Raw genomic sequence first — 22,911 nt, 5'->3', positions numbered from 1 at the left:
AACAGTTTTGTGGAACCGATTTTTTTTTAGCTTTGTTATTCTTGTAATCATCTCGGGACCCCTCACACTGATCTTGGGTCGACTTGAGGTGTGGCCACCCCAAGCCTGGGAACAACTGCTAATTGCTAGCTTGAATAAAATATGTTGTGTATTCACCCGTTTGTTGGTTGGTTGGTTGGTTTGTTTGTCAGCAGAATCAAAAATACAGAATCGCTTTGCACTGAACTCGGTGGAGGGATGGGGGCATGGGCCAGGGAAGAGCCCAATAAATTTTGGGGCAGATCGGGCTTATGTACTATGAATTTTAATTTTTTCCTCTGAAGCTTGGTGTAAGTTGTTTGCCATTGACTTGGCCGGAGGGCTGCGCTCTACTGAGTGCATTTTCTACATCTAATTTGTTGTTTAGGATAAGCTCGATTCAGGCTAATTCAGGGTTATGTTTTTTGTTTGCTTGGCTTTTGTTTGTATTTTTTTTTATCATTGATGTTTTTTATTGGTTTCCAACTACGTGTTTACCCAGCATTTTATTAATACACCAAAACAATGCCTATTTAAAATTGTAAAACAAAAAAAAGCTTCAGGAGAATTTTCTCAGGGACGTGTTGTGCGCTTGGTGCAGGGCAGTTCTCCCACGGATGCATCCCCTGCACGTTCTGAACCCCCTTCGAAGTGAGTTTTGCATTCGTTGACCTGAGGACACACCAGGTTCTCATCATGCAGGATTCAGCAGTTCTCGTGTTGAACAAACGACGTGGTGTCGTCGTACAGGTCCTTTGTAATAGTCGAGCTGTTGCGGTGGGAAATGGTGGCAGATTTTGGTTGACGCAGAACAGAAGTTATTTAGCCCCCACTCAGCCAATCACAACCCCCGTTTCAAAGCGTGGAGAGCGTGACTGAGAGGAGTCATGTTGCAGGAGAAGACGCGGGGCGGGACTCAATCACCCAGATCCACAAAGTTGTTGCAAAACTTCCGATCTGCATCCCGGGACCAGTTGATAAAGACTTTTCGAAAGGGGAGACATCTGTTGCTGAGACTGTGATCATGGCAGGTAAAAAGACGCTTTGTTAACACACAGTTTTTAGTGAACAACGATGAAAGTGCGCGCGAAGATCCATGTTGTTTTTCTCAGTGATGAAATCCAGATGTTGTGTTCTGATTGATACGCTGAAGCAACACTGAATCCGACTTCCGCTGCAGAGCCGTCTGCAGTACACGTTCCCCTCTTTCCCACCGTGCTGTTTCTGCTAAATTAGAGCATATGATACATGAAAGAGTGGGTTTCGGCTGTTTCAGATGAAGCAGCAGTGGTGGAGGAAGGCTTCAGCCCAGCTCAGAGCCCGCTGGTCTCAGTCACCTTCCAGAGAAACGTCCACAGGAAACAGAAGTACCTGGAGGCTGAGCCCAAAGCTCTGGGGGTACAGAGTGTGTGTGTGTGTGTGTGTGTGTGTGTGTGTGTGTGTGTGTGTGTGTGTGTGTGTGTTTAAAAGTCTGCTTACAACTTATTCAGAGACCTAAACCTAAAGTATTCTCTCTGTATGCTGGTTCCAGATCACTCAGATTGGCCTTAGTGCATTTCAGATCACCTGTGTGAGTGTGTTTCTGGCCAACGGCCTGAGTCATAAGGAGACGGACATGCCCTTCTTCATTTCATCTCTGCTGGTAAGCTCATGGATAACTCCAACATTATGCTTTATATCAACACTGGAGATTTACTTTTGTACTTCTTTCATTTACATAAGTCTTCAGACCCTTTGCTGGGGCACTCCACATTGTGGGGCCAGGGGCATCCTGTTTGCTTTTATTATCAATGAGATGTGTGTTCAACTTGACTGGAGCCCACCTGTGGCAGATTGAATTGATGGACATAGTTTAGAAAGGCACACATCTGTGTGTGTCACGATAACTGATTTTCATACTTTGTAATTCTGACTGTTACACGTTGAGATTGTTTTTAGTTTATTTGACTCAGAAAGTATCACTTGTTCTCGTACCTGCTTTAATTTCCCTTTAATGACTTCCTGCCATCTTGATAGTGTGATTCTGTTCTCTTCACAGGTGATTATAGCTGGGAGTGTGGCTGTAGCAGCACAGAACCTCCATCTGCCAACGGTGAGTTAACTGACTGGAGAGGAGGCAGACAACATGGTGACCAACCGGAGTCTATACAGCAGGCGGACAAAGTAACAGAAGCATCAAACAGTATTATAATGAATACCAAATACAGACCAAGGCCACTTCTGCTTTCGGAGAAGCAAACAGAAACTACCAGAAAATATCAAAACATCTGCTAGGAGACATTAAGAACTGAGTTCTGATGGACTCTCCCTGCCTCAAAATAAAGAGCAACTGTCAGTCTCTGCCACTTCCTCTGTAAGATGAGTCACTGGGTGAGGCAGAATGGAGCTGGTTTTTATAGAAGTCCACTGACCCCATCGGTTAACTTGGCTATACGTGGCCAGATTCAACTTTGTTCCTCCTTTAACTGTTGGCAGCCAGGCGTAGAGAGCCGCCGAATACTCACAGTAACTGAGTGACAGGAGGACATGTGCTCAGGACATAGAAAAGTCAGGACTGATTAGAATACTCTTCACAGAGACATTCGGATGTGGCTGTCGGGAACCATCTCAAAAGATCATGGAGGAGACGCTAAATACGCGGTACACTGGTGGCATTGACTCAATGAGCAGCAGATGAGAGTGATGCTGGTTGAACATGATTTGCCTGTGTCATTTTTATTTCAGGGTTTAAAATATCAAGTGCTTCTTCTCTTATTTTGTCCACGGTTGTGTCCCTGTGTTTTTTTTCTGTGTGCCTCAGCTTAGAGCCTGTTTGGGGATGCAGATTGTGGCGTGTGGTGCCTCCCTCTTCAACATGATCTTTACTCTGGTTAAAATGGAACCGATGACCCCGCACTGCTTGCATTATTACTACGACAACAACACACTTCATTATGGCAAACTCTGCCAGATGATTAAGGTAATTTATGTGTGTCCTCTTTATAAGAACAATATTTTCATGTTTTGGAGTTTGACAAGATTAGTAATGAAACTGTTGGTAGTGATGGATTATAACACAATGTATCGCAGTTTTGAATACTATACATTCAAAATTACCTTTTAAAAATCTGACACATAAAGTGCAAGCAACAGTGATTTACTGTTACGGTTTTTGCAGTGCTATGTCCATTAAAATGTAACTAAATTGTTCTCTTCTAACAGTCATACGTTTCACATCTCTTATTTTTGGAATTTGAAATGTTGCACTGATAGAAATGATGGCCAAATCTACAAAAATAAGATTGAAATTATAATAAAACAGAAATATCCTTTGAATTCTTAGAGTTTACCTTTCAAATCTGATACCTTTTGAAATATCGGTTTGAAGTACAATAACTGAAAGCAGTTGAAATGTCAGTTAACATTTAATTGACAGGTGAAAGGAGATGCTGTGACAGTTAAAGTGTTAGCGATGAAAGCGCTTAAAATTTCAGTTGAAGTGAAAGCTTCCAATTAAAAATGTGTCCCTTTTTTCCATGTTCAGCTGCTCTTGTTAGCAGCCTTATATTGGCACACTTCATATTTCTTCACACTTTTCATTCATTGTTTCACTTTTTTTCTTTATTCAGTCCAAACATAATCTTCAGAAACCTTGTCCCCCTTACAGAATACCCACTCCCACTTTTACGCTGAGGGTGTAGTCATCCAGGCTGCTCTGCTGGCCATCTCAGCCACTCTGGCTACCTATTGCTGCAAGGTGATCAACTGCTGCGCACCAGCTCCCAAAATGGTGAGTTGATGCCAACGATTGCTGGAACATCAGGCTCTGTCATGAAGATAGCAGGTTTCCCTAATAATGCCTAAATATACCATCCACACAAGAAAAAGAAGGTTGACTGAAAAGGCCCATTAAATCTTCAAAGCAGGGCCAACCCAACAGTGTCTGGAAGTGTAAGGAGAATTACATTACGCCCCACAAAAATAAAATCTTCACAAAGTAAAGATTATACAGTAACTTAACTATTTTGTTAACAGTCAACCATTCTGTGGCTTAAATGTGTCCTTTCCTTGTTTCCTGTCCCCTGCAGCCGGTGGTCACAGTACAAGCCCCCCCTGGCCAACAGTGAGGAGAGAGACAGGTCAAGTGCAGAAGATTGATGTAGAGTCATGCACAAATGCTACTAACTTAAAGCTGCACCAATCAGTAATTTTATATTGACAATGAATGAAATGACTATGTGTAATGTGAGCTGTATCGCTTGTGGTGCTGAACCCACAGAGAATTATCTCCAACTCTGCAGTTCCCCTCTGTGCTACAGAGGTCTGTTGCTTCTTTTAGCTCCTTGTTTTGGTTTTCAAGGCTGCAAACGTCACTCTCATCAAACCTATTTCAAGCCACAGCTGTTTTTAGCTAAAAGGCTCTGATAAAAACCACAGTCCACTACCTGCTCAGCAGTAAACAGCAGACAGACACAGTTAGAGAACAGGTGGAGGTACATAGTGGAGCATTTGGCAGCTAAAGAGACAGATATTTGACTAAGGTTGGTAAGAACCAAAACATGAGTCCACATCAATGCTAATGTTGTTCTGTGTCTGTTGAATGTCTAGACAAGCAACTGTGCTAACGCCAACAATTTTAGAAGGTGATAATATTTCAGTGTTGTGTTTTACAGCTTGTTCTGCTGCCCCCAAACGGTAATTGCAGCTTTAAGAAAAAACTTCAGTATTTTTAGTGAAATTACAATGTCCTCACACTTGGCATATAACTGTACATCTTTTTCATTAGATATATTTTTATATGTCCTCATTCTCTAATGTAAAAAAGAGGCTATTACATGGTAATGTTAATGTGAAAATGTAATGTGAGAGTAGCACAAGTAGAGAAAAGTCATGAAGTGGGTGAACAGGTCTGGAACATCAGTTACACATAAACATCTGTCTAAAGTTTGCTAACACTGGCTAACATTAGCCACCATAAGCTACTGCACATACCAGACCAACTTAGGCTTATGAATTCAACTTTACTTTTGGAATAGGACAAATGTGATATTTCTTCTTTTAAAAGGAACAGTCTCACTTAAATGTACTGAGAAACATTACAGAGGGTAAATTATACAGATGTGTAGAGACGACAAATAAATTTAGTTTTAACGCTTACAACATAAATAAGATAACAAATAATGCACATGAATGCTTTTCTGAAACTGGTTTTGTTCAGACTGTTGGTTACTTTATGATGATCACTACCTAAATAATGCTTTACTGTTGTTTCTTTTGTCACTGCAACTAACAACTACGGATAATAAAAAGATAACAAATGTAAAGAAGTTTTGCAGTTGTTGCTATTCTCCGTGAAAGACAGTGGCTTTAGCAGGTGTGGTTTCAGTTTGCTGTACCGTATGACAAGACTGTCACATATATACCTTACAGCGACCCCGTTATTATCCCTCTTCACTGTACACCATTCAGCCTTTATCAGTTTATATACTGTATTGTATCCTGGTCTCATGCAAAACACATCTCTGCTAATTGATCTAAAAAACATCAGTTAGTAGAGATTTGAGAGGAGATTACCTGATTGCATCAATTTTTGCTTCCCTCACTATAACAAATCAGAATTATCATTGGTGCGGCCAACTGTTCCTACAAGTCACATAAGAAGATGAATAGTCTCACCTGTGAGTAATGAAGGTGACACGTGGTTTTACTGTATTTAGAAAGTCCAACAGTGGGTTAGTCAGGGGATTCAAGTTTACTGACAGGGACCAATCACGGAATGACGCAGGAACATTAGACAATTTAGCTACTATACATCCTGTACTTGTAACATTTAAGGTAGTAAATGTTACTAGACTTGTTAGTCTCCCTCTACCTACTACCTTAAACTAACAAGTTCATAAGATCATCCACAGTCCATTATCCAATAATTGACTTTTTTGTCAATGGCATTCTGGCATCAGTCAGAAACACACCTGTATTTACTGTAACTACATAATTTGTTTGCATTCAGTGCACACAAATGCAAATGACAGAACAGTACTTGACATTCAGTTTGACCTTGTTTCAACTGAGTAGTTTATACCTATGACAGACACTTCATACACCATACATAAAACTGTCACACAATTTGTCACACAATTCATTGAGGTGTTTTTTTCCCACCACAAATATTGAATACATTAAACACATACTTAAGAAGACGTAGTTAAAAAATGCTCCATGATCAGATTGATATAAATGAAACATAGCCAGCGTTAGGATCCTGCGAAATGCTGGACCTTTGTCTGCTTTAAAGTTACTGTACAGTCCTCTTCCGTTTGAAAAGGCTTATCCCATTACACATACTCTACATAATACTCTGACAGCACCATGTGGCACCACAGTTCATTCAAGTTCATTTTTGCAGACTCCACTTTTTCATGTCTGCAGTTCATCTGCCCAGTGGCTCTGTGGAGGATCAGAGGAAAAGTTAGAAAAGCAAAAACAACATTCACCTGTAATACATATGAAGTGTTTTTCTGTCACAGCCTTTGGCCTTATCAATTCTTAAAATAACTATTGTTGCAAGGGGTTTTAGTACAGAAGGTAACAGTGGATATAAATTTACAGCATTTAATATAAACCTCCTGACTGGAAAAGAAGAGACACTGACAGGTGATATTTAATGATACCTGCAAATATCCGTAATATGGAGTAGTAAAATGATACATCTGTCTATCATCTGTCTACACACTCTTAGCCAAATTGTCCTGGAACTTACTTGGGATGCAGATGGTCTGATCTCCTCCAGGTCTCCAAAGCAGCCGTGTTTATGACGGATGAGACTCCCCCACAGCACTGAGTGATGACAGGCCGGACATTCTCCCTCCACAGGCAGGAGCTGGGATGGCTCTGACCTCAGGAAATGTTTGGCAAGGCAGATCACATGACTGCTCATTCCACAGAACGGCTGGAAACAGCTCAGCTTTTCTGACACCTGAGAAAAACAAGAGACAAAGATGTACCACCCAGCCAGCATTTGATTGTACTGAAATACAGGTTTTCCGGTATTTTGCTAATTTTAGTTCCAGACATTTTCAAGACTAAGGAACATAACCTAATAGCCAGTTTAAGTTCTCTCAGAACTAGTTCTTAGGATGTGCTGTGAGACCACATCGAAATCAAATAGTTTCATAGCACGGAACGGCCACACTGGAAGGTGGCGTGAAAAGCCAACCGTCACAGGGAAGGGGGGGGGGCGCGTTATCATTTAACAATGGGGATAACAGTGCATATTTTCAGACAGTCTTTCCTGGAAGACAGAGAGAGAGAGAGACACATTCAATCCATGGCTCCTTTCTCACCTCGACACAGCTGACCAAGGGGCTGCGGCTGATCCAGGTGAAAGATAAGGGGAGTGCAATTATTTTCAACTGTGAACTAAAGGGAAAATTAAATGTGTAACTTTGTTACACAGTTAAGTGAGCTTTGATATTGTATTTTGTTTTATCTGACCTTCTGATACAACATTATGAATTGGAAAACATTAGCATGCTAATATGCAACATTTTGCATGTTAAATTACAGTATATTGTATTGTACAATACAGTAGAGCCCAACCAATGGTGGATTTTTGAGGCAGATACTGATATCACTATGTGATAAGATCTGATCATAAAAAATTACCATTGGCCAGTTGACATAAACAGACTCTTGATACATATCCCTTAGATTTGTTTTTTGAAAGAATTATGACTAGGATACATACTGAGCAGCAGGCCTGTCAATTAATATTCTAAATTCAATGATATAATCAGATTGTTCAAAAAAAAAATAAATAAATAAATAAAAACCCAGACATTTGATTGTGGAAAAAAAAGCAGCACTACTGCGGCTGTCTTCCTCATCAGTTCTCTCGCGGGCCTGGGCCACAGCACTGAATGCACCGCATCGTGGACAGGAGTCACACAAAATAACTTTCCCTGACTGAACATGAAATGTAATTCAGGCTGAAACGAGGGAATAATTCAATAGCAACCATGTGGTAATGAAGGCAGAGAGTTCACAACCCAACTCGGCCGCAGAGAGAGCGATCTGCACTCAGAGCAATCTAAGAAGCCCTGTTTGGAAACACTTCGGATTTTGGTCAGTAGACGAGATGAAGTTGTATGCAGGCTATGTAAGCTACAGTTAGCCTACTGTTCCAGCACTCGCAACCTGAGGGCACATCTCGAAAATATGCATCCAAGCAGTTAGATCTCCTGTTTTATTGATTTGCCTTCTGATGGATATAATGTGCAAAAATAGGTTTTTCAAATGGTTCGACCCGATGTGTTTTTTTTTTGAAGTGTTAGTGCCGATATATACACTGACAGTGACAGTTCTGCAATAAGTTAACAGCTACCGACTGATCTATCAGCCTGGCCAATTTATCAGTCTAGCTCTTAGCGACCAAAACCAAAATTTGTGCTCATCAACTGTATCTGACAACCTACACTATATCCAGAGACACTGCACAAAAGTCCTGGACAAGTGAATACACTGTTGTTAATCAAGATATTCCAGCACACTCCCAAAACTCCCCCTTAAATAGCAGATTTTACATTACATTTTGTTTACGTACAGGTAACGGAATTCTCCAAAATGTTGAACTACTTTAATAAAAAGGCCAATATAATCAAATTTTGAGACAGACCTGAACAAAATCCTCACTGATATCTAAAGGGTCTCTACCTTGACCAAGCCTTTACAGAGAAAACACCTGGATAACACCTCCTCCTCTCCTGCAGACTGCAGCAGCTGTGTCTTCTTGGCTCTCACACTGCCGAAAGCAATGGGGATGTGCAGGGGCGGCTGCAGACTGGGCTCAAAGTCCATCCTGTACTCCTGTTTGAGCCAGCGGGCCGTCAGCGGCAGTCTGTTCCACGGCGCCACCCGTAACATGTTGGAGAGGACACGCCAGTGGAACTGCAGGCTTGACTCTTTTCTGGAGCGCCGAGAGACATGGGAGAGTCGCTTGGAGGAGTGAGGGTGTTGCCAAGCCCATTCAAACTGACACAGGAATACCATGATGATAATTAGAATTTTTTTCATATAATGATCAACACATACGATGTAAGTCAGGTACTTGAAACTCAAAATAAAGGTGCTTATTCTGGCTTGAAAACTCATCAGTATTTATAGAATATGAGTGAAAAATGCTAAAATCTGGTGCTCTGGTCTTGGTCTTTTGCATCAGTGACAATGAACCCGCTCCATGTAGAAGCTGGGAACGGACTCCAGTGGCTGAGGCAGGAGTGTAATTGCAATAACGGTAGTCTGTGTTATCAACAGAGCAATTAATTTTCTCTATTTATGAATGTATCATTACTGTAAAAATGTATCACAGTGTGTGTGTGTGTGTGTGTGTACATGTGTGTTTCCACCTCATCTGAGGCACCAGGAAATTAGACTGAAAAAATGGCAGCGTTCGAGACAACTTCACACATGAAAACACAACAACAAAGCGTCACTGTGTTGTTATTTGGAATTTACAGTGAAGTGAGTGACACTGTTTCAAAACAAATCTAAGGTTCCTTCCAGTCACACACAGATTAACTTCCTGAGGTCCTAAAAAAGTTCCTGTTGTGGAAACAGGCTCCAAGAGTTCCAAAGTTCCAGTGTCCATTTATGGTCTAAATACTATTTCAGTGGCTCTTATATTATGACAAAAACAGATATGTCAGCTAAATACTGATGACTGATGATAATTTACTTGGGTACAATAAACTGTCCCTCGGTTATTTCAAAAACCATATCACAGATACTTACCCTCAGGGCAGCAATATCAGAGGGAAAGCCATGTATAATCAGTACCATCTCCCTAGTCAAAAGAAAGATATATATGCAGAACAGAAATGATTTTGTGATTCCAGAGAGTGTCCATTGTATAGTGTAGTACAGCAGGTCAGCTATTCATACCATGGTCCTCTTCCACTGGTCCTCTTGGCTCCCCCTCTGTGCCGGCCAGCGTTGTGCTGCCCGATCCGCCGCTCAGGGTTCACAGTGAAGCCAATGTAAATACGGCCTTTGAATTTAGGATTTGTGCAGTAAAGCAAGTACACACCAAAAAAGCTTTCTACCTCGACCACCATTGTAGAAGAAAATAAACAGAGTATTATTATTAAGCTCTTATTAAACGGCCGCTACACAGCATCCATAGCTATGTGGGAGATGGCTATGTTGGCGTAGCTAATACAGCCACAAAAGAAGACGACAGATAGAAGCATTGTGAAATAGCAGCCAATTGAACTGTGATATTACTGCCATTCTCGTCGCTATATTGCTTGTACTATTTCCTCGGAGACAGAAGGTTTAGCGTTAAATATTTTCACAAATAGACAACCGTAGTTGACTTTCAACAAACGAACGTACGACAATGCCAGCATGTAAACGCTGTCTGTCACAGTAGCCCACGAAGCTGCCTGAATAAATATGTTTTAAAATGACTGAATGTGTCTTGCTGCGAGGCTAATGAACAGTTCACATCACATATAAAAACTTATTAATACTGCTACATCTTAAATTGGGTCAACTCGAAACATATATTTTTGTTTACACATGAATAACTATAAACATTTAGTTTGTCTTTTTGTAAGGAACCCTAATATTATGATTTGCTACGTTTAAAAAGAACATACCGCACCTGATTGGCCATGGTTGTCGTTGCCGCAATGGAATTGGAGGTTCCGTCTGTCAGTTATCAGGTCCGTGACACCCAACTCTTCACGCACGGTGACTGAAATTAGCGAGAACACCGTACAGAATACAGTCTTGGCAATAAAAGGCGTCTGAATTAAAACTTAGGTTCACAGCTGTACTGTAGCAGTATATTTAAGAAATATAGACATTTTAAACTCGAAGAATACTATAGCACTACCAGTGTCAGTCTGTGTATCTCTCTGACAAGACTCTAGGAGTCAATGAATTTGTTAGCTGTTTGTGTCTCGTTGTAACAACGTTAACTGTACAGCATTTGTTCATGCAGACATGGCCATAACGGCTGATCACATCCGGGATAAACTTATCAAGGAGCTCGCAGCAGTGCACGTGGTAGGTTTCTCACTATTATTTGTATTACATATTCTTCTAGATTAATGTATGTGAGCAGAGATACAGGCCAAAGTCCTTTCAAACAGTTTCCCATTGCTTATTTGTAGAGGTACAAACCTGGTAGAACGTAACTTGAACAATTCATAACGAACATTTCAAACTTAAAGCAATTCGGCACATAGTTAATTCACCTTCATACAATTTGCCTCCTGCTATCGCCTCCCCCGCAGCAAGGCCTGGCTCAAATTGTGGCACTACCGGTGGCACCTATATCTGCCACTGAGCTGCCACGGCAGCCACCGATGTTTGTGTCACCTGTCAGTGAGATGCCGTTGTTTGGCAGCTGCCTCTGGTTGTGGCATCTTCCGTTGAGGTGTGATGTTAGCGGCCGCTGTTCCAACAGCATCCTGTCTCCTAAAAATTAGGCTTATATATTATGAACCGTTCGCCAAGCTGACAATCATAATCGTTGGCTGGCTTATCTTCAGAGGCAACATATTTCTTGAATGAACGAAGCCTGCATTTATGAACAGCACAAGAATGGCTAAGGGGCTGATAGCGGACATTCAAGGTGCAGGACAGTCACACCAGAGACCACGGTTCGCAGCCTGACTCCCATCTATGCACTTTGGTGGACATTGTAGGCCCACTGCAAGATCAGGTACTTTGGCAGAAAAGCAATACTGTCAGTGAACATTTTACTGATTCGTTCAATAAATGTGCAACTTGCGATGTATAGTTAACATAATTCCTCATTGTGTTAATATAAAAAGTAATCTGGTCAGCATATGCTTCCTTCAAATCATATTTACTGTTGTAAATTAGTTTTAAATAAACCTAATTTCTAGGAGACAGGGTTGACAGATGCCAGACAGTTTTGGAGAATGCCTTGCTAAAAGAACTGACTCACCTAATTGTGATCACGCTTGCAACTCTGGGGAGTATCAGTATCAGTTTGCCTTGAGATCCAGCAGAGGGTACTCTAAAACTGGAAACGAAGCCATCCACGTGCTAGAAGTGTAGAATTTCAGCTTTAATTCAGCTTTAACAAAAAAATCGCATTAACCATTTAGGAATTACAGCCATTTTTATACACGGTCCATCATTTTCAGAGGCTTAAAAGTCATTGGAAAATTGATTGACAGTTTCATGGCTAGGTGTGAACTGTTCACTTGTTATTTCATAACAAATTAAGCAGATAAAAAGTTCTGGAGCCGATTCCAAGTGTTGAATTTACATTTCTTAGCTTTCATGGGAATTCTCAATATGTGGTTCAAAGGGGTGTCGATGCAAAGGAAAGAGGCAGTCATTAAGTTGAAAGAACAAAACAAAGCTATCAGAGAGATGGCAGAACTTTACGAGTGGCCAAATTAACAATTTGGTACATTCTCAAAAAGAAGGAAGGAGCTCAGCAACAACAAAAGGCCTGGAAGACCAGGGTAGACAATGAGGATCCCAGAATTCTTTTCTTGGTGAAGAAAAACTACTTCACAACATCTAGCTAGGTCAAGAACACTGTCTTGGAGGTAGGCGCATCATTGTCAAAGTCTACAATCAACAGAAACCCCCATGAATGTAAATACAGAGGGTTTACCACAAGGTGCAAACCACTGGTAACACTCAAGAACAGAAAAGTCAGATTAGACTTTGCCAGAAAACATCTAAAAAAGCCTTTCCAGTTCTGGAACAAGATTCTTTGGACAGATGAAACCAAGATTAACTTGTAATGATGGGAGGAGAAGAGTATGGGGAAGGAAAGGAGCGGCTCATGATCCAAAGCCACCGCATCATCTGTCAAACATGGTGGAGGCAGTGTTATTCATGGTCGTGTTTGGCTGCCAATGGAACTAGGTCACTGGTGTTTATTGATGATGTGACTGCTGATAGAAGTAGCAGGATGAATTCTGAAGTGTGCAGGTCTATACTATCTGCTCAGATTCAGCCAAATGCTGCAAAACTGATAGGACGGTGCTTCACAGTACAGATAGATAATGACCCAAAACATACTGCAAAGCAAACCAAGAGCATCTCAACACAAAAAAAATGGAATATTCTTCAACGGCCAAGTCAGTCACCTGACCTTAACCCAGTTGAACGTGCTTTTTGATTCCTGAAGACAAAACTGAGGGTAGAAAGACCCACAAAAAAGCAGCAACTGAAGGCGGCTGCAGTAAAGGCCTGTCAAAGCATCTCAAGGAAGGAAACTCAGCATTTGGTGATGTCCATGGGTTCCAGACTTCAGGCAGTCATTGACTGCAAAGTATTTTCATCTAAGAATTAAAAATATTCCTAATATTTATAATTATGTTGGTATGTCCATTTACTTTTCAGCCTCTGAAAATGATGGACTATGCATAAAAATGACTGTAACAACAACGAGAGCTACCTGCATGTGTCTGGTCGCTGCACATTACTTCCATTGTTGGAAGGTTGCATTTCTTGGCTGCTCTTTTGGCAAAGACACATTATGGATTCCACAAGATGTTAGAAACTTTCCTTAGAGATTCTGGTCAATGTTGACATGATTGCATCACATCATTTCTGCGGCTTTGTCAGCTGCACATTCATGCTATCAATCTCCTGTTCTACCACATCACAAAGGATTCAGATCTGGTGACTGGGGAGGCCACTAAAGTTCACTGAACTCATCTTCCGCTGTTGTAGCCCACCTGTCTCAAGGTTGTGAGGCAGATGTGCACTCTAAGATGCTTTTCTAGTCATCACAGTTGTAAAGATTGGTTATCTGAGTTACCATAGTCTTTCCGTCAGCTCCAACCAGTCTGAGCTTTCTCCTCTGACCCCTCTCATCAACAAGTTGTTTCTGTCCACAGAACTGCTGCTCACTGGATGTTTTTGTTTTTGGCACCACTCTGAGTAAACTCTAGAGACTGTTGTGTGTGAAAATCCCAGGAGATCAGCAGTTTCAGAAATACTCAAACCAGCCTGTGTGGCAACAACAAACAAGTCACGTTCAAAGTCACTGAGATCACATTTTACCCCCATTCTGATGTTTGATGTGAACATGAACTGAAGCTTCTGACCTTTATCTGCATGAGTTTATGCAGTGCAGCTCTGCCATATGATTGGCTGATTGGATAATTGCATGAAAAAGCAGGTGTGTAGGTGTTCCTAATAAAGTGCTCAGTGAGTGTTTGAGACTAAGCAGTCACTCCCCCACAGCTGTTTACATTTATGTTGTCTTCTCCAGGATGTGGAGGATACATCACCTGGCAGATGTGCTGCCAGTTTCAAAGTCCTGGTGGTGTCATCCCAGTTTGAGGGGAAACCATTGTTACAGAGACACAGGTATTACACTCTCTAGTAATTATCACAAAAATGCATTTGCATGTTGACAATGTGGCTCAAATTTGTGTCAGTTTAATTCAAAAGACATTACAACAGGGAACATGCATGGCTTATGAGGTTTTATCTACATTTTTAATAACTGGGGAATAACAGAATTCTCATTTAATTTTTTTGACATATTAGAGTCAAAAGGGGATTTTGGATATCTCTTTTTATCACTCCATAAATCATAAAATAATGTCAACAGTCATAAAAAAAAAATCAAATTTCACCATGTTTTTAGGAATAAAATGTTATATAAATTAGGCTATGAATGATATATGAACAAACTTCTCTGTGAAAACCTTCAGAATATATACCACCAGGTAGAAATAAAACTGGAGAGTTTGGTGTATGTACTTGCTACTGTGGAGATTTGTGGCTCAGAGTAGGAGAAAAAACGTATTTTGAGTTAACGACCTTTATAGATATATATTGTAAAATTCCATACATTTTTATTGGAAACCAATACATACACAACATCTAATCAAATCCATAGCAACAATAACAATATAGAACATCTAAAGCAGATCAAAACTGATAACTGAATAATGCAGCATATATGGCCTTTCAACATTTTGAGATTATAAAGGTCCCATTGAAAGCTTAACCAGAAAGTGTCCGGGTATGTCACGCATCTAAACGAATCACATTGTCAGAAATCAACACCAGCCAATGAGATTTTGTGCAATGGTGTAAATCCCCCTTTGTAATTTCACAGTTGGTTGCTGATACAAAGGAAATGACCATGTTTGGATCCAATAACATTGTGCAGGAGTACTTTACAACGATATGTGATAACATGGTGCAGAAGACGATCATGGTACTGCATGTTGTGTTAGAATGCTTTCTTTTGGTAAATTTAGGAGAAATCCACTGACACAAATAGACAAAGTCTAGTAAAATAAACACCTAAATGTGTATGCGGGACATTTACCTTCCAGTAGTCTGACAGAAAACATGTTTTGGAAGCAAAATAGCGCAAAACCTCACAGTTGACCAATGCATAAAAAAACAATTTTTTGCCATGTCTCACCTCAAGTGAAGCATATGCACTGGATTACAGCATTACATAACATCATAATATGATATGCCTTCTTAGATCACTGTACTTATTCAGACATCAAAAGCATGTTGGTTTCATGTCTGAAAAAGCTGCTGTGTCACAGCCAAAACAGCAATCTGCCCAGGTGGGACCGAGTACCACTAAAATTTCCAACATGTGAAGCTGTAGCCAGGGTTTTAGAAATACTTGTGATGTCATGGTCATGGATCTTATAATACACCCAGCAGAACCCCAACTACCTAAGAAATGTTTGACTAGCCACCACCCAAACTGACAAAAAATGAAAACACCACCATTTCACATTTTATCTACTCATTTATTGTTCACAACTTTTGAACTCGCCCAACCTAATGGAGACTGCTAATTTACTGAACGTTTATTTGGAGTCACCTCCAAACTAATTTACACCATGTCAAAGAAGTCATTGGTGTGACTGCATTTTGTTAAAACACATGACCAAAAACTTGAGTTTATACTTTGCAAACAGCAGTTTGCATATTACAAATCAACAAGCAACATGGCATATCATCTAAAAACGGTATGCTTGTCTGTGTTAAGATGCTCCGTCAACTCTCGTGTTTACTGCCTGAGGCTTTGAGTGTATGTTTTTTGCTCATGTGCTGGGATCACCAGTTCTATTTTTGGAAACCATATGAATATGTGCAGGCAGAAAGGACCCTCAAAATACTTACTTCACCAGGAAGCACTGAAAATGCACGAGTTGTAAGTGGCATTTTCTGCTTGTGCACTTTCAGACTTCATAAAACAGGATGATTCTTAAGAAAAATTATGTGTTTTATACAGTAAATGATGAAAGTGATTGAAAAATCAGTGGATTCATTGTGAGAAGCAGAGGCAAGCATCACTCATATTCACAATTAGGGAAACACCAATCCAAATTTTTCTCTCCTGATACCTTAACTCAGGGTTTTAAACATCTATATACCCTGTTGCTCGTTTTTCTTTTAGGTAATACAACAAGATGGATTTCGGTGGCACTAAAAACTGTGACATAATGAATATAACTGACAGCATAAAAACTGAAATTTATAGCTAGATTGACAAATTTCTAAGTGCTCTACAAAGGCCACTGGACTTGCTTGAGGCACTTGAAGACATTTCAGCTCTCATCCAAAAGGCTTCATCGCTTCTAACTGACTGGTGGGGAGTCCCGGCTATTTAACCTCTTGTGTGGTCACTAACACCTTGAGAGTTGTTTAGGTGTTAACGACCCAACAAGAAGTTAAATACCTGGGCCTATCCATCAGTCAGAATTTTTTGCACGCCAGTTGCCAAAAATCACGACAAGTATTGTGGCTCTTTCTGTAAATGTCCTGTCATATCTGAATAAAGTTGTAAGGAACATTTACATAGCACACACAGCTGGCTGAATGACAAAATCTTTATGTTAACAGATAGATGAAGTCAACAATGATATATGTTTGATTTCTGAAAAGTAACAAAAGTATGGATCTGTCACAGATGAGTAATGCAAATAGAGAATAACATTGTTCCTTAAATGTAAAAAACACACCTACCATTACTACTGTATCTGTGTGTTATGTTTTGTCAGGATGGTGAATACGTGCCTAGCTGAGGAGCTGAGAGAGATCCACGCTTTCGAACAGAAGACTCTCACACCAGAGCAGTGGGAGAAACAGAAGTCCCAGTGACACATTCACACCATGTTACACACAATGTATCATCCGCACATCAGTTTATAATTTCTACTATAAAACAGCCCTTGTACTTCTCTTATATCAAGAAGGCAGACAAGCACTGTCTTTCATTTCCTGTGAATCAGTAAAATGCATTGAAATCCAATGGAATGTTCTGCTGACAATAAAACACTTATGCTGTATTTTGTCGTGGTTTTTTTCTGTGAATGTTGAAATGTCATCTTAGACACATGGATTGGCTCGTCAGTGATCTATTTTAGTATAAATAGCAGATATTACTTGTTTGCATCTACATAGCATTTGACCAATACACAGGAGGTTTTGAAGCCTGGGTCTGTCCAACACCTCTTACCAAGACCTCTAAAGCTCACATGAACCCACATGTAAAAACAACAATTTGTGGTTTTATGAGGAGTCACATAATGCAACTTTCTTCAGGAACAAGTTGGATGCAATGACTGTGTACTCTGTGCTATAGTCAGAGACGCTGCACAGAAGAGTTATTTCTTGATTAACAACCACTGTTGTGTTGTCCCCTTAAAACCACAAATTGTCATTTTTACATATCTGTTAGTGTACAGATTAAACAAATCTATCACTTAGTTATCATGAGCTTTAGAGGTGTTGGTAGAAGTATTCTTGAACTTTGGACAGAGTCAGGCCAGCTGTTTCAAGTCTTTATGCTAAGCTAGGCTAACCACAGGCTGACACCAGCTCTTAACACACGAGAGACTGATATCATTCTTCTCAAATCACTTTGGGAAAGAAAGCAAATAAATGTATTTCCTCAAGTGTTGAACTATTCCTTAAAACGTGCTGATATCCAGTATCTCTAAATTTCACAGATTTTACATTAAAAAAATTCTTCTCAGGATGGTTGAAATCCTTTTAAGCCGCATTTAGACCATCAAACAATAGATGATACTAAAACTGCTGTTATTACTATTGCTACAATGAAATGAATTTTAAAATAGTCAAGCCAAAATGCATCCATCATCAGAGTAACATACCTGACTGGACCAGATGTCATTTTGGCCCACTAGCAGCAGGGCCTGAAGCGGGTCTGTCTTTATCCAAGACATATCTCCAAACGTGCTGGTTACAGTACCCCCAACAGGTAAACAAATTCTCCTTAACCAACACTTTGGTCCATGATAAGATTTCTGAAAAATGAATCGTCAGAGATTTCTATGAAGTTTGCTGATCATGTTCCTGCCCGCATGGGATGAACTGGTTTGTTCACCTTCTCACCAGTGTCACCCTCAGGGGAAAATGTACATTTTGAAATTATAGACATTGTGCTTAGACTGTTGTCTGAAAGGCTGTTTCCAAAGTCAAGAATGAACTTGGAACCTCAGCTCTTAAAGCCAACATGAAGAAGTCATTAAAGTGACTCAACACTATTTTTATAACAACAGTGTATCAAATGACAATGTGAAATGGGTCACTCCTAGTGATGAACCTGCAGGGAATTATTGCCTGAGTCTGCTGCTCCCCTCAGTTTTATGGAGCTTTATAGCAAGTTATAGCAAATGGTCAAAAAATGGGAATTTGAACACCTGTAATTCCATCACAATGGGGCAAACTGCAGGTCCTTGTATGGGTTTTTATAAGATCTATTTAGCAGTCTCTACCAACAGATATACAGGTCTGCAATCAAGTGAGCAACATGCAAAACGTGCAATGAGTAGAAATTATATGAATAGATTTATGATACAAATCACAACTGTAGATCACATACAGTTTATTCCCTGGTGGACATGTTAATTGTGTGTGTGCATGTTTAAGGTTAGCGAAGCCTCACACAAAGCTCAAAGATTGCTATGAGGCGTTAAGATCAGGCAGACCCCCTGCCTGTGTGGATTTCAGGGCGACACATTACAGCTCTGTGCCTGATCAATCTGTGTCCCTTTTTAGGGCTCTACTGGTTTTACAGGCTTAAATCAGCCACCTGAGTCCTGCCTCCACTTGTTGGTGTTCTCATTGAGACTCAGCTGTCCGGGGTTATCTATACATTTATTGAGCATTTTTAGGCTGGAGGATTTCAACTTATCACCTGACAACGTCTGATTTCAGTAATTCTAAGATCCTGGTTTCAGCCCTTGACCCTTGATTTTTATATATAATGTATATTATATTCTTGCGCATTGTGTTATTATTTTATACAATGAATTATATCAATATTGTATTTATATTATTATATACGATATGTATTCTATATTATTCTTATATATAAAAAAATCATATTGTGTGTTGAGGCAGCACGGTGGTGCAGTGGTTAGCACCGTCGCCTGACAGCAAGAAGCTTCTGAGTTTGAGCCCTGTTCTAGCCGGGGCCTTTCTGTGTGGAGTTTGCCAGGTACTCTAGCTTCTTCCCACAGTACAAAGACATGCAGGTTAGGTTAACTGGTGACTCTATGTTGCCCGTAGGTGTGAACAAACTCTTTTGTTTTTTTTTCTCTTAGTGTCAGCTCTGTGATAGACCACCAACCTATCCAGGGTGTACCCGCCTCTCGGCCTTTGTCTGCTGGGACTGGCTCCAGCCCCCCCCACCTGCAAAGGATAAGCTAATGGATGGATGGATATTGTCTTTTTAGTATGGATATAAATTAAAATATTGTAGTTGTCATCCATATTTAAACCTATTTATCCAATGTATACAGTATAATGTGTATAACGTGAATATCATTTCCAATCATTTTATTTTAATTCTAGGTATTTTCATGTACTTTCATTTTAAATAGTTCATTTTTCTTTTATCTGTTTCTTTAAACTTGTTTCCTGTGCTTCTGTAACATGTAGTGTTGCCAGATTTGACTGACAACAAAAACCCAATCAAGAGCCTAGAACCTGCCCAAGCGTCCTAAAGATAGGCCAATTTTTAACTTTCATTTAGAGGAGAGGTGTGTATGTATAGTTTAATATCAGCTTAAATTACTTCTCTTTTTTTTACCAAGTCTTTTGGATAGTATTGCAGTAAACTTTAAAAAATGTTGTCACATGAACAGATGTAAACTTTTATACGTCTTTTATCACACAGCTATGACAGAATCATAATTAGAATAGGAAAAAAGTTTGAATTTAGTTGCAAGTAATGATAGTAAGCAGTCTTTTGACAAGAAAATCTTAACTCAGAGTCCACTGGCTGGGCTAACTTTTTGAGGAGCTTTCAACTGCATCTCACAGTCTTCATCAGTTAAAGAAGGTTGCTCAGTTTTTAAGGACTATGAAAACCTAATATGGAACTCTGGTCATTTGATGACAGATGGTTGGAAGATCAAAAATCCTGTCTCTCTTCAGAGATGCTCTCTTTGATCTGGAGCAAGTGATCAAACTTCGTAAACTTAGGATGAAACTTGGGACCTTTGAGTGGATACTTCCTTATGTACCAATCTTTGTACCAAATTGTTGTAGCCTACATAAAGAATTGCTTTTTTGTGTACAACACGATCAGGTTTCAACATGTCATTTACATCCCGAGATTTGCATTGTGCACGTGAAAATATGAGCCTGTTTTTGATCAGAAATGACTGAATGCTGATGTTATTTTATCTGTCAGTGAACAGGTGAAAGAAACAGAGGGAGAGCACTGAGTGTGTGAGGATTACTTCCACCACTTACACTCCCAAGTCCTGCTAATGGAAGAGCCAACATGGGGGATAGTGTGTGTCTTTTGTGTGAGTGTGTGATGGGAATGAGTTTACTCACTAGTCAGGAAAGAGCTTGTCTCTTTTCAGGGTTGGAGAATATGCCATTAACCTTATAGTTTAGACCATAGTAGTGTCACCTCAAGAGCTGTGAGTAATAAAAGAAAAAACGAAACTGAGTCATGGACAATATTATATCTGAGGTTCTCTGTTCTGTTTAGCTTCAATTTCGGTACTTTTATTGTCTTGGGTCTACCATGTTTCCACACATTCAACATGCAGGCTAAGCGTATTATCAGTAGCTCTGGAATCCACAAAACATTTTAGTCCCTGGCCTATTGTTAGTTAAGTCAGGCAAAATTTCATCGATCATATCTATAATTTATTTTACCATTTTTCCTCAGCGATTGTGTGTATCATCCATACATAGATCTAATCTAATATAAACTAATCTAATTAATATAAACCATCCCTGGAAATAAAACAGGCAGTAGAGCTGCGTGGAGGCCATGCATTTATCAATTTTTTGGCAAAAATAAGTTAGAAATATACTAAGATCAGAACACTGAGAAATGCTGCAGGAAGTTTCATGGATTTTTTAATACTTTTGTCTACACTAGAATCTAGTGGTGCAAAGTAATTAAGTACATTTACTCAAGCGCTGTACTTAAGTACAGTTTTGTGGTGTTTGTACTTTACTTGGGTATCTACATTTTATGCTGCTTTATACTTCTACTACACTGCAACTCAAAGGGAAATATTGCAACTCCACTACATTTATCTGACAACTGTAGTGACTGATTGTGACTGACTTTTCAGATTAAGATATTAAGATATTTTATTTAAAAAAAAGAAAGAAAAAATAAACCAAAAAACACATCATAAGTTAATAAAATGGAACATATTGTTTTTAACCAGAGGCTCTAAACCATCAAGGTTTGGGACTCCTTATAGTAAAGCACTGTCTGCTTGTGACTCATTGTCACATTTCAGATGTCTATGAGCAGCTCCATCAAAGAGTGATTCCCCATCTCAATGTTAGATGGCTTCATTAAAAAAAACTGAAAAAAAGGATCTATCTAGTAGAAATTTGTTTTTCTCTTCTTTCATCTCCCATTAATCATCTCATCATCCCCAGATTCATCTGGTGACTCGTTGGAGGGGCCCGATCTTGAGGTTGGTAACCACCTGACTAAACTAGTTAACTCTGTCTCTACCAGCTACAACAGTAAAATGCTACTGACACACTGATGCATCAGAATGAACAATCTAATATAAATACATGGTAATGGTTTACTCTATCATGAATATTTTACCATTGATGCGCTCAATATATTTTGTTAATAATACTTCTGTACTTTTTTACTTCGGTAAGACACTAAATGCAGGACTTTTACTTATTTGATAATTGGTACTAAACTACTAAAGTACAGCTGAGGCTGATGGAACTGTCATTCGTTTTGAAGGTATTTGGTCATAAACCAAACTTTCTGACGAATTAAAATCTTGACCTGATGGTGACTCTAGCTAAAAAGTCAGGGGATCATTTATCCTGAGGGAAGCATGAATGTCTGAACCAAATTTCATAGCAATTAACTGACTATTTGTAGAGATATCCTACTGTGGACCAAAATGGTGGACTGACTGTCAATGCCATGATTAGGGACACACTGCTAGTGTGGTTAAAAATTCACTTTTAAGTTGTAAAACTGTTATCAATTAAATGTCCAAAATATCTTATTTGACCGTGTCCAGACTCATGTAGACAGACGTGAATAACATACTCAATACAATAATTACTGAGTAAACATATTCAGGACTTATTATTAGTCACATATATCAGCAGACCCAGATTTTTGAATAGCCCTGGATCTGGGACCTGTGGTAACTATGCAGTCAGTATCATTAGAAACTAAGAGGAATTACAATACATAGTATTTTAGTTTCTGTATAACCTCAATGGAACATTTTCTAGCACATGCATGTATTTACACAATAATAATCAAGTCCAAGAGACAACAGAAGGTCAGACTGAAAGGAGCCATTCTTAAATCCACAGGAGCAGAAATGAATCCCCTGCTGGATGAGGAATTAGAAGATAATAATT

At 39.6% G+C, this 22,911-nt stretch overlaps 3 protein-coding genes across 6 annotated transcripts; 2 read left to right on the top strand and 1 right to left on the bottom strand.

The window, feature by feature from the left end:
• Positions 1-741: 741 nt before the first annotated feature.
• LOC120797356 lies at positions 742-5,321 on the top strand. Its single transcript, XM_040140928.1, has 7 exons — positions 742-1,049; positions 1,295-1,416; positions 1,550-1,660; positions 2,057-2,110; positions 2,819-2,977; positions 3,665-3,787; positions 4,086-5,321. The coding sequence occupies exons 1-7, from the start codon at positions 1,043-1,045 to the stop codon at positions 4,122-4,124; spliced, it is 615 nt and encodes a 204-aa protein (XP_039996862.1). The 5' UTR covers positions 742-1,042; the 3' UTR covers positions 4,125-5,321.
• Positions 5,307-11,659, bottom strand: slx1b (SLX1 homolog B, structure-specific endonuclease subunit). 3 transcript variants are annotated; one of them, XM_040140925.1, is made up of 7 exons: positions 11,383-11,659; positions 10,661-10,753; positions 9,937-10,093; positions 9,787-9,838; positions 8,710-9,027; positions 6,758-6,973; positions 5,307-6,444 (listed from the first exon to the last, which is right to left on the bottom strand). In XM_040140925.1, exons 1-7 carry the CDS (start codon positions 11,471-11,473, stop codon positions 6,415-6,417), a joined length of 957 nt encoding a protein of 318 aa, XP_039996859.1. In that variant the 5' UTR covers positions 11,474-11,659; the 3' UTR covers positions 5,307-6,414. The 3 variants fall into 3 exon arrangements, with proteins under 3 accessions (XP_039996859.1, XP_039996860.1, XP_039996861.1); XM_040140926.1 differs by having other exon boundaries at positions 11,185-11,471; XM_040140927.1 differs by lacking the exons at positions 10,661-10,753; positions 11,383-11,659 and having other exon boundaries at positions 9,937-10,623.
• On the top strand, positions 10,669-17,339 carry zgc:112271 (uncharacterized protein LOC553698 homolog). Of its 2 annotated transcripts, none has more exons than XM_040140931.1 (4): positions 10,669-10,721; positions 11,003-11,067; positions 14,276-14,373; positions 17,052-17,339. In XM_040140931.1, the coding sequence occupies exons 2-4, from the start codon at positions 11,005-11,007 to the stop codon at positions 17,149-17,151; spliced, it is 261 nt and encodes an 86-aa protein (XP_039996865.1). In that variant the 5' UTR covers positions 10,669-10,721; positions 11,003-11,004; the 3' UTR covers positions 17,152-17,339. The 2 variants fall into 2 exon arrangements, with proteins under 2 accessions (XP_039996865.1, XP_039996864.1); XM_040140930.1 differs by having other exon boundaries at positions 10,700-10,749.
• Positions 17,340-22,911: the final 5,572 nt, after the last annotated feature.

This window comes from Xiphias gladius, chromosome 12 (assembly GCF_016859285.1).
Source record: "Xiphias gladius isolate SHS-SW01 ecotype Sanya breed wild chromosome 12, ASM1685928v1, whole genome shotgun sequence".
NCBI lineage: Eukaryota > Metazoa > Chordata > Actinopteri > Istiophoriformes > Xiphiidae > Xiphias > Xiphias gladius.
This window is presented reverse-complemented; position numbering and strand designations above follow the sequence as displayed.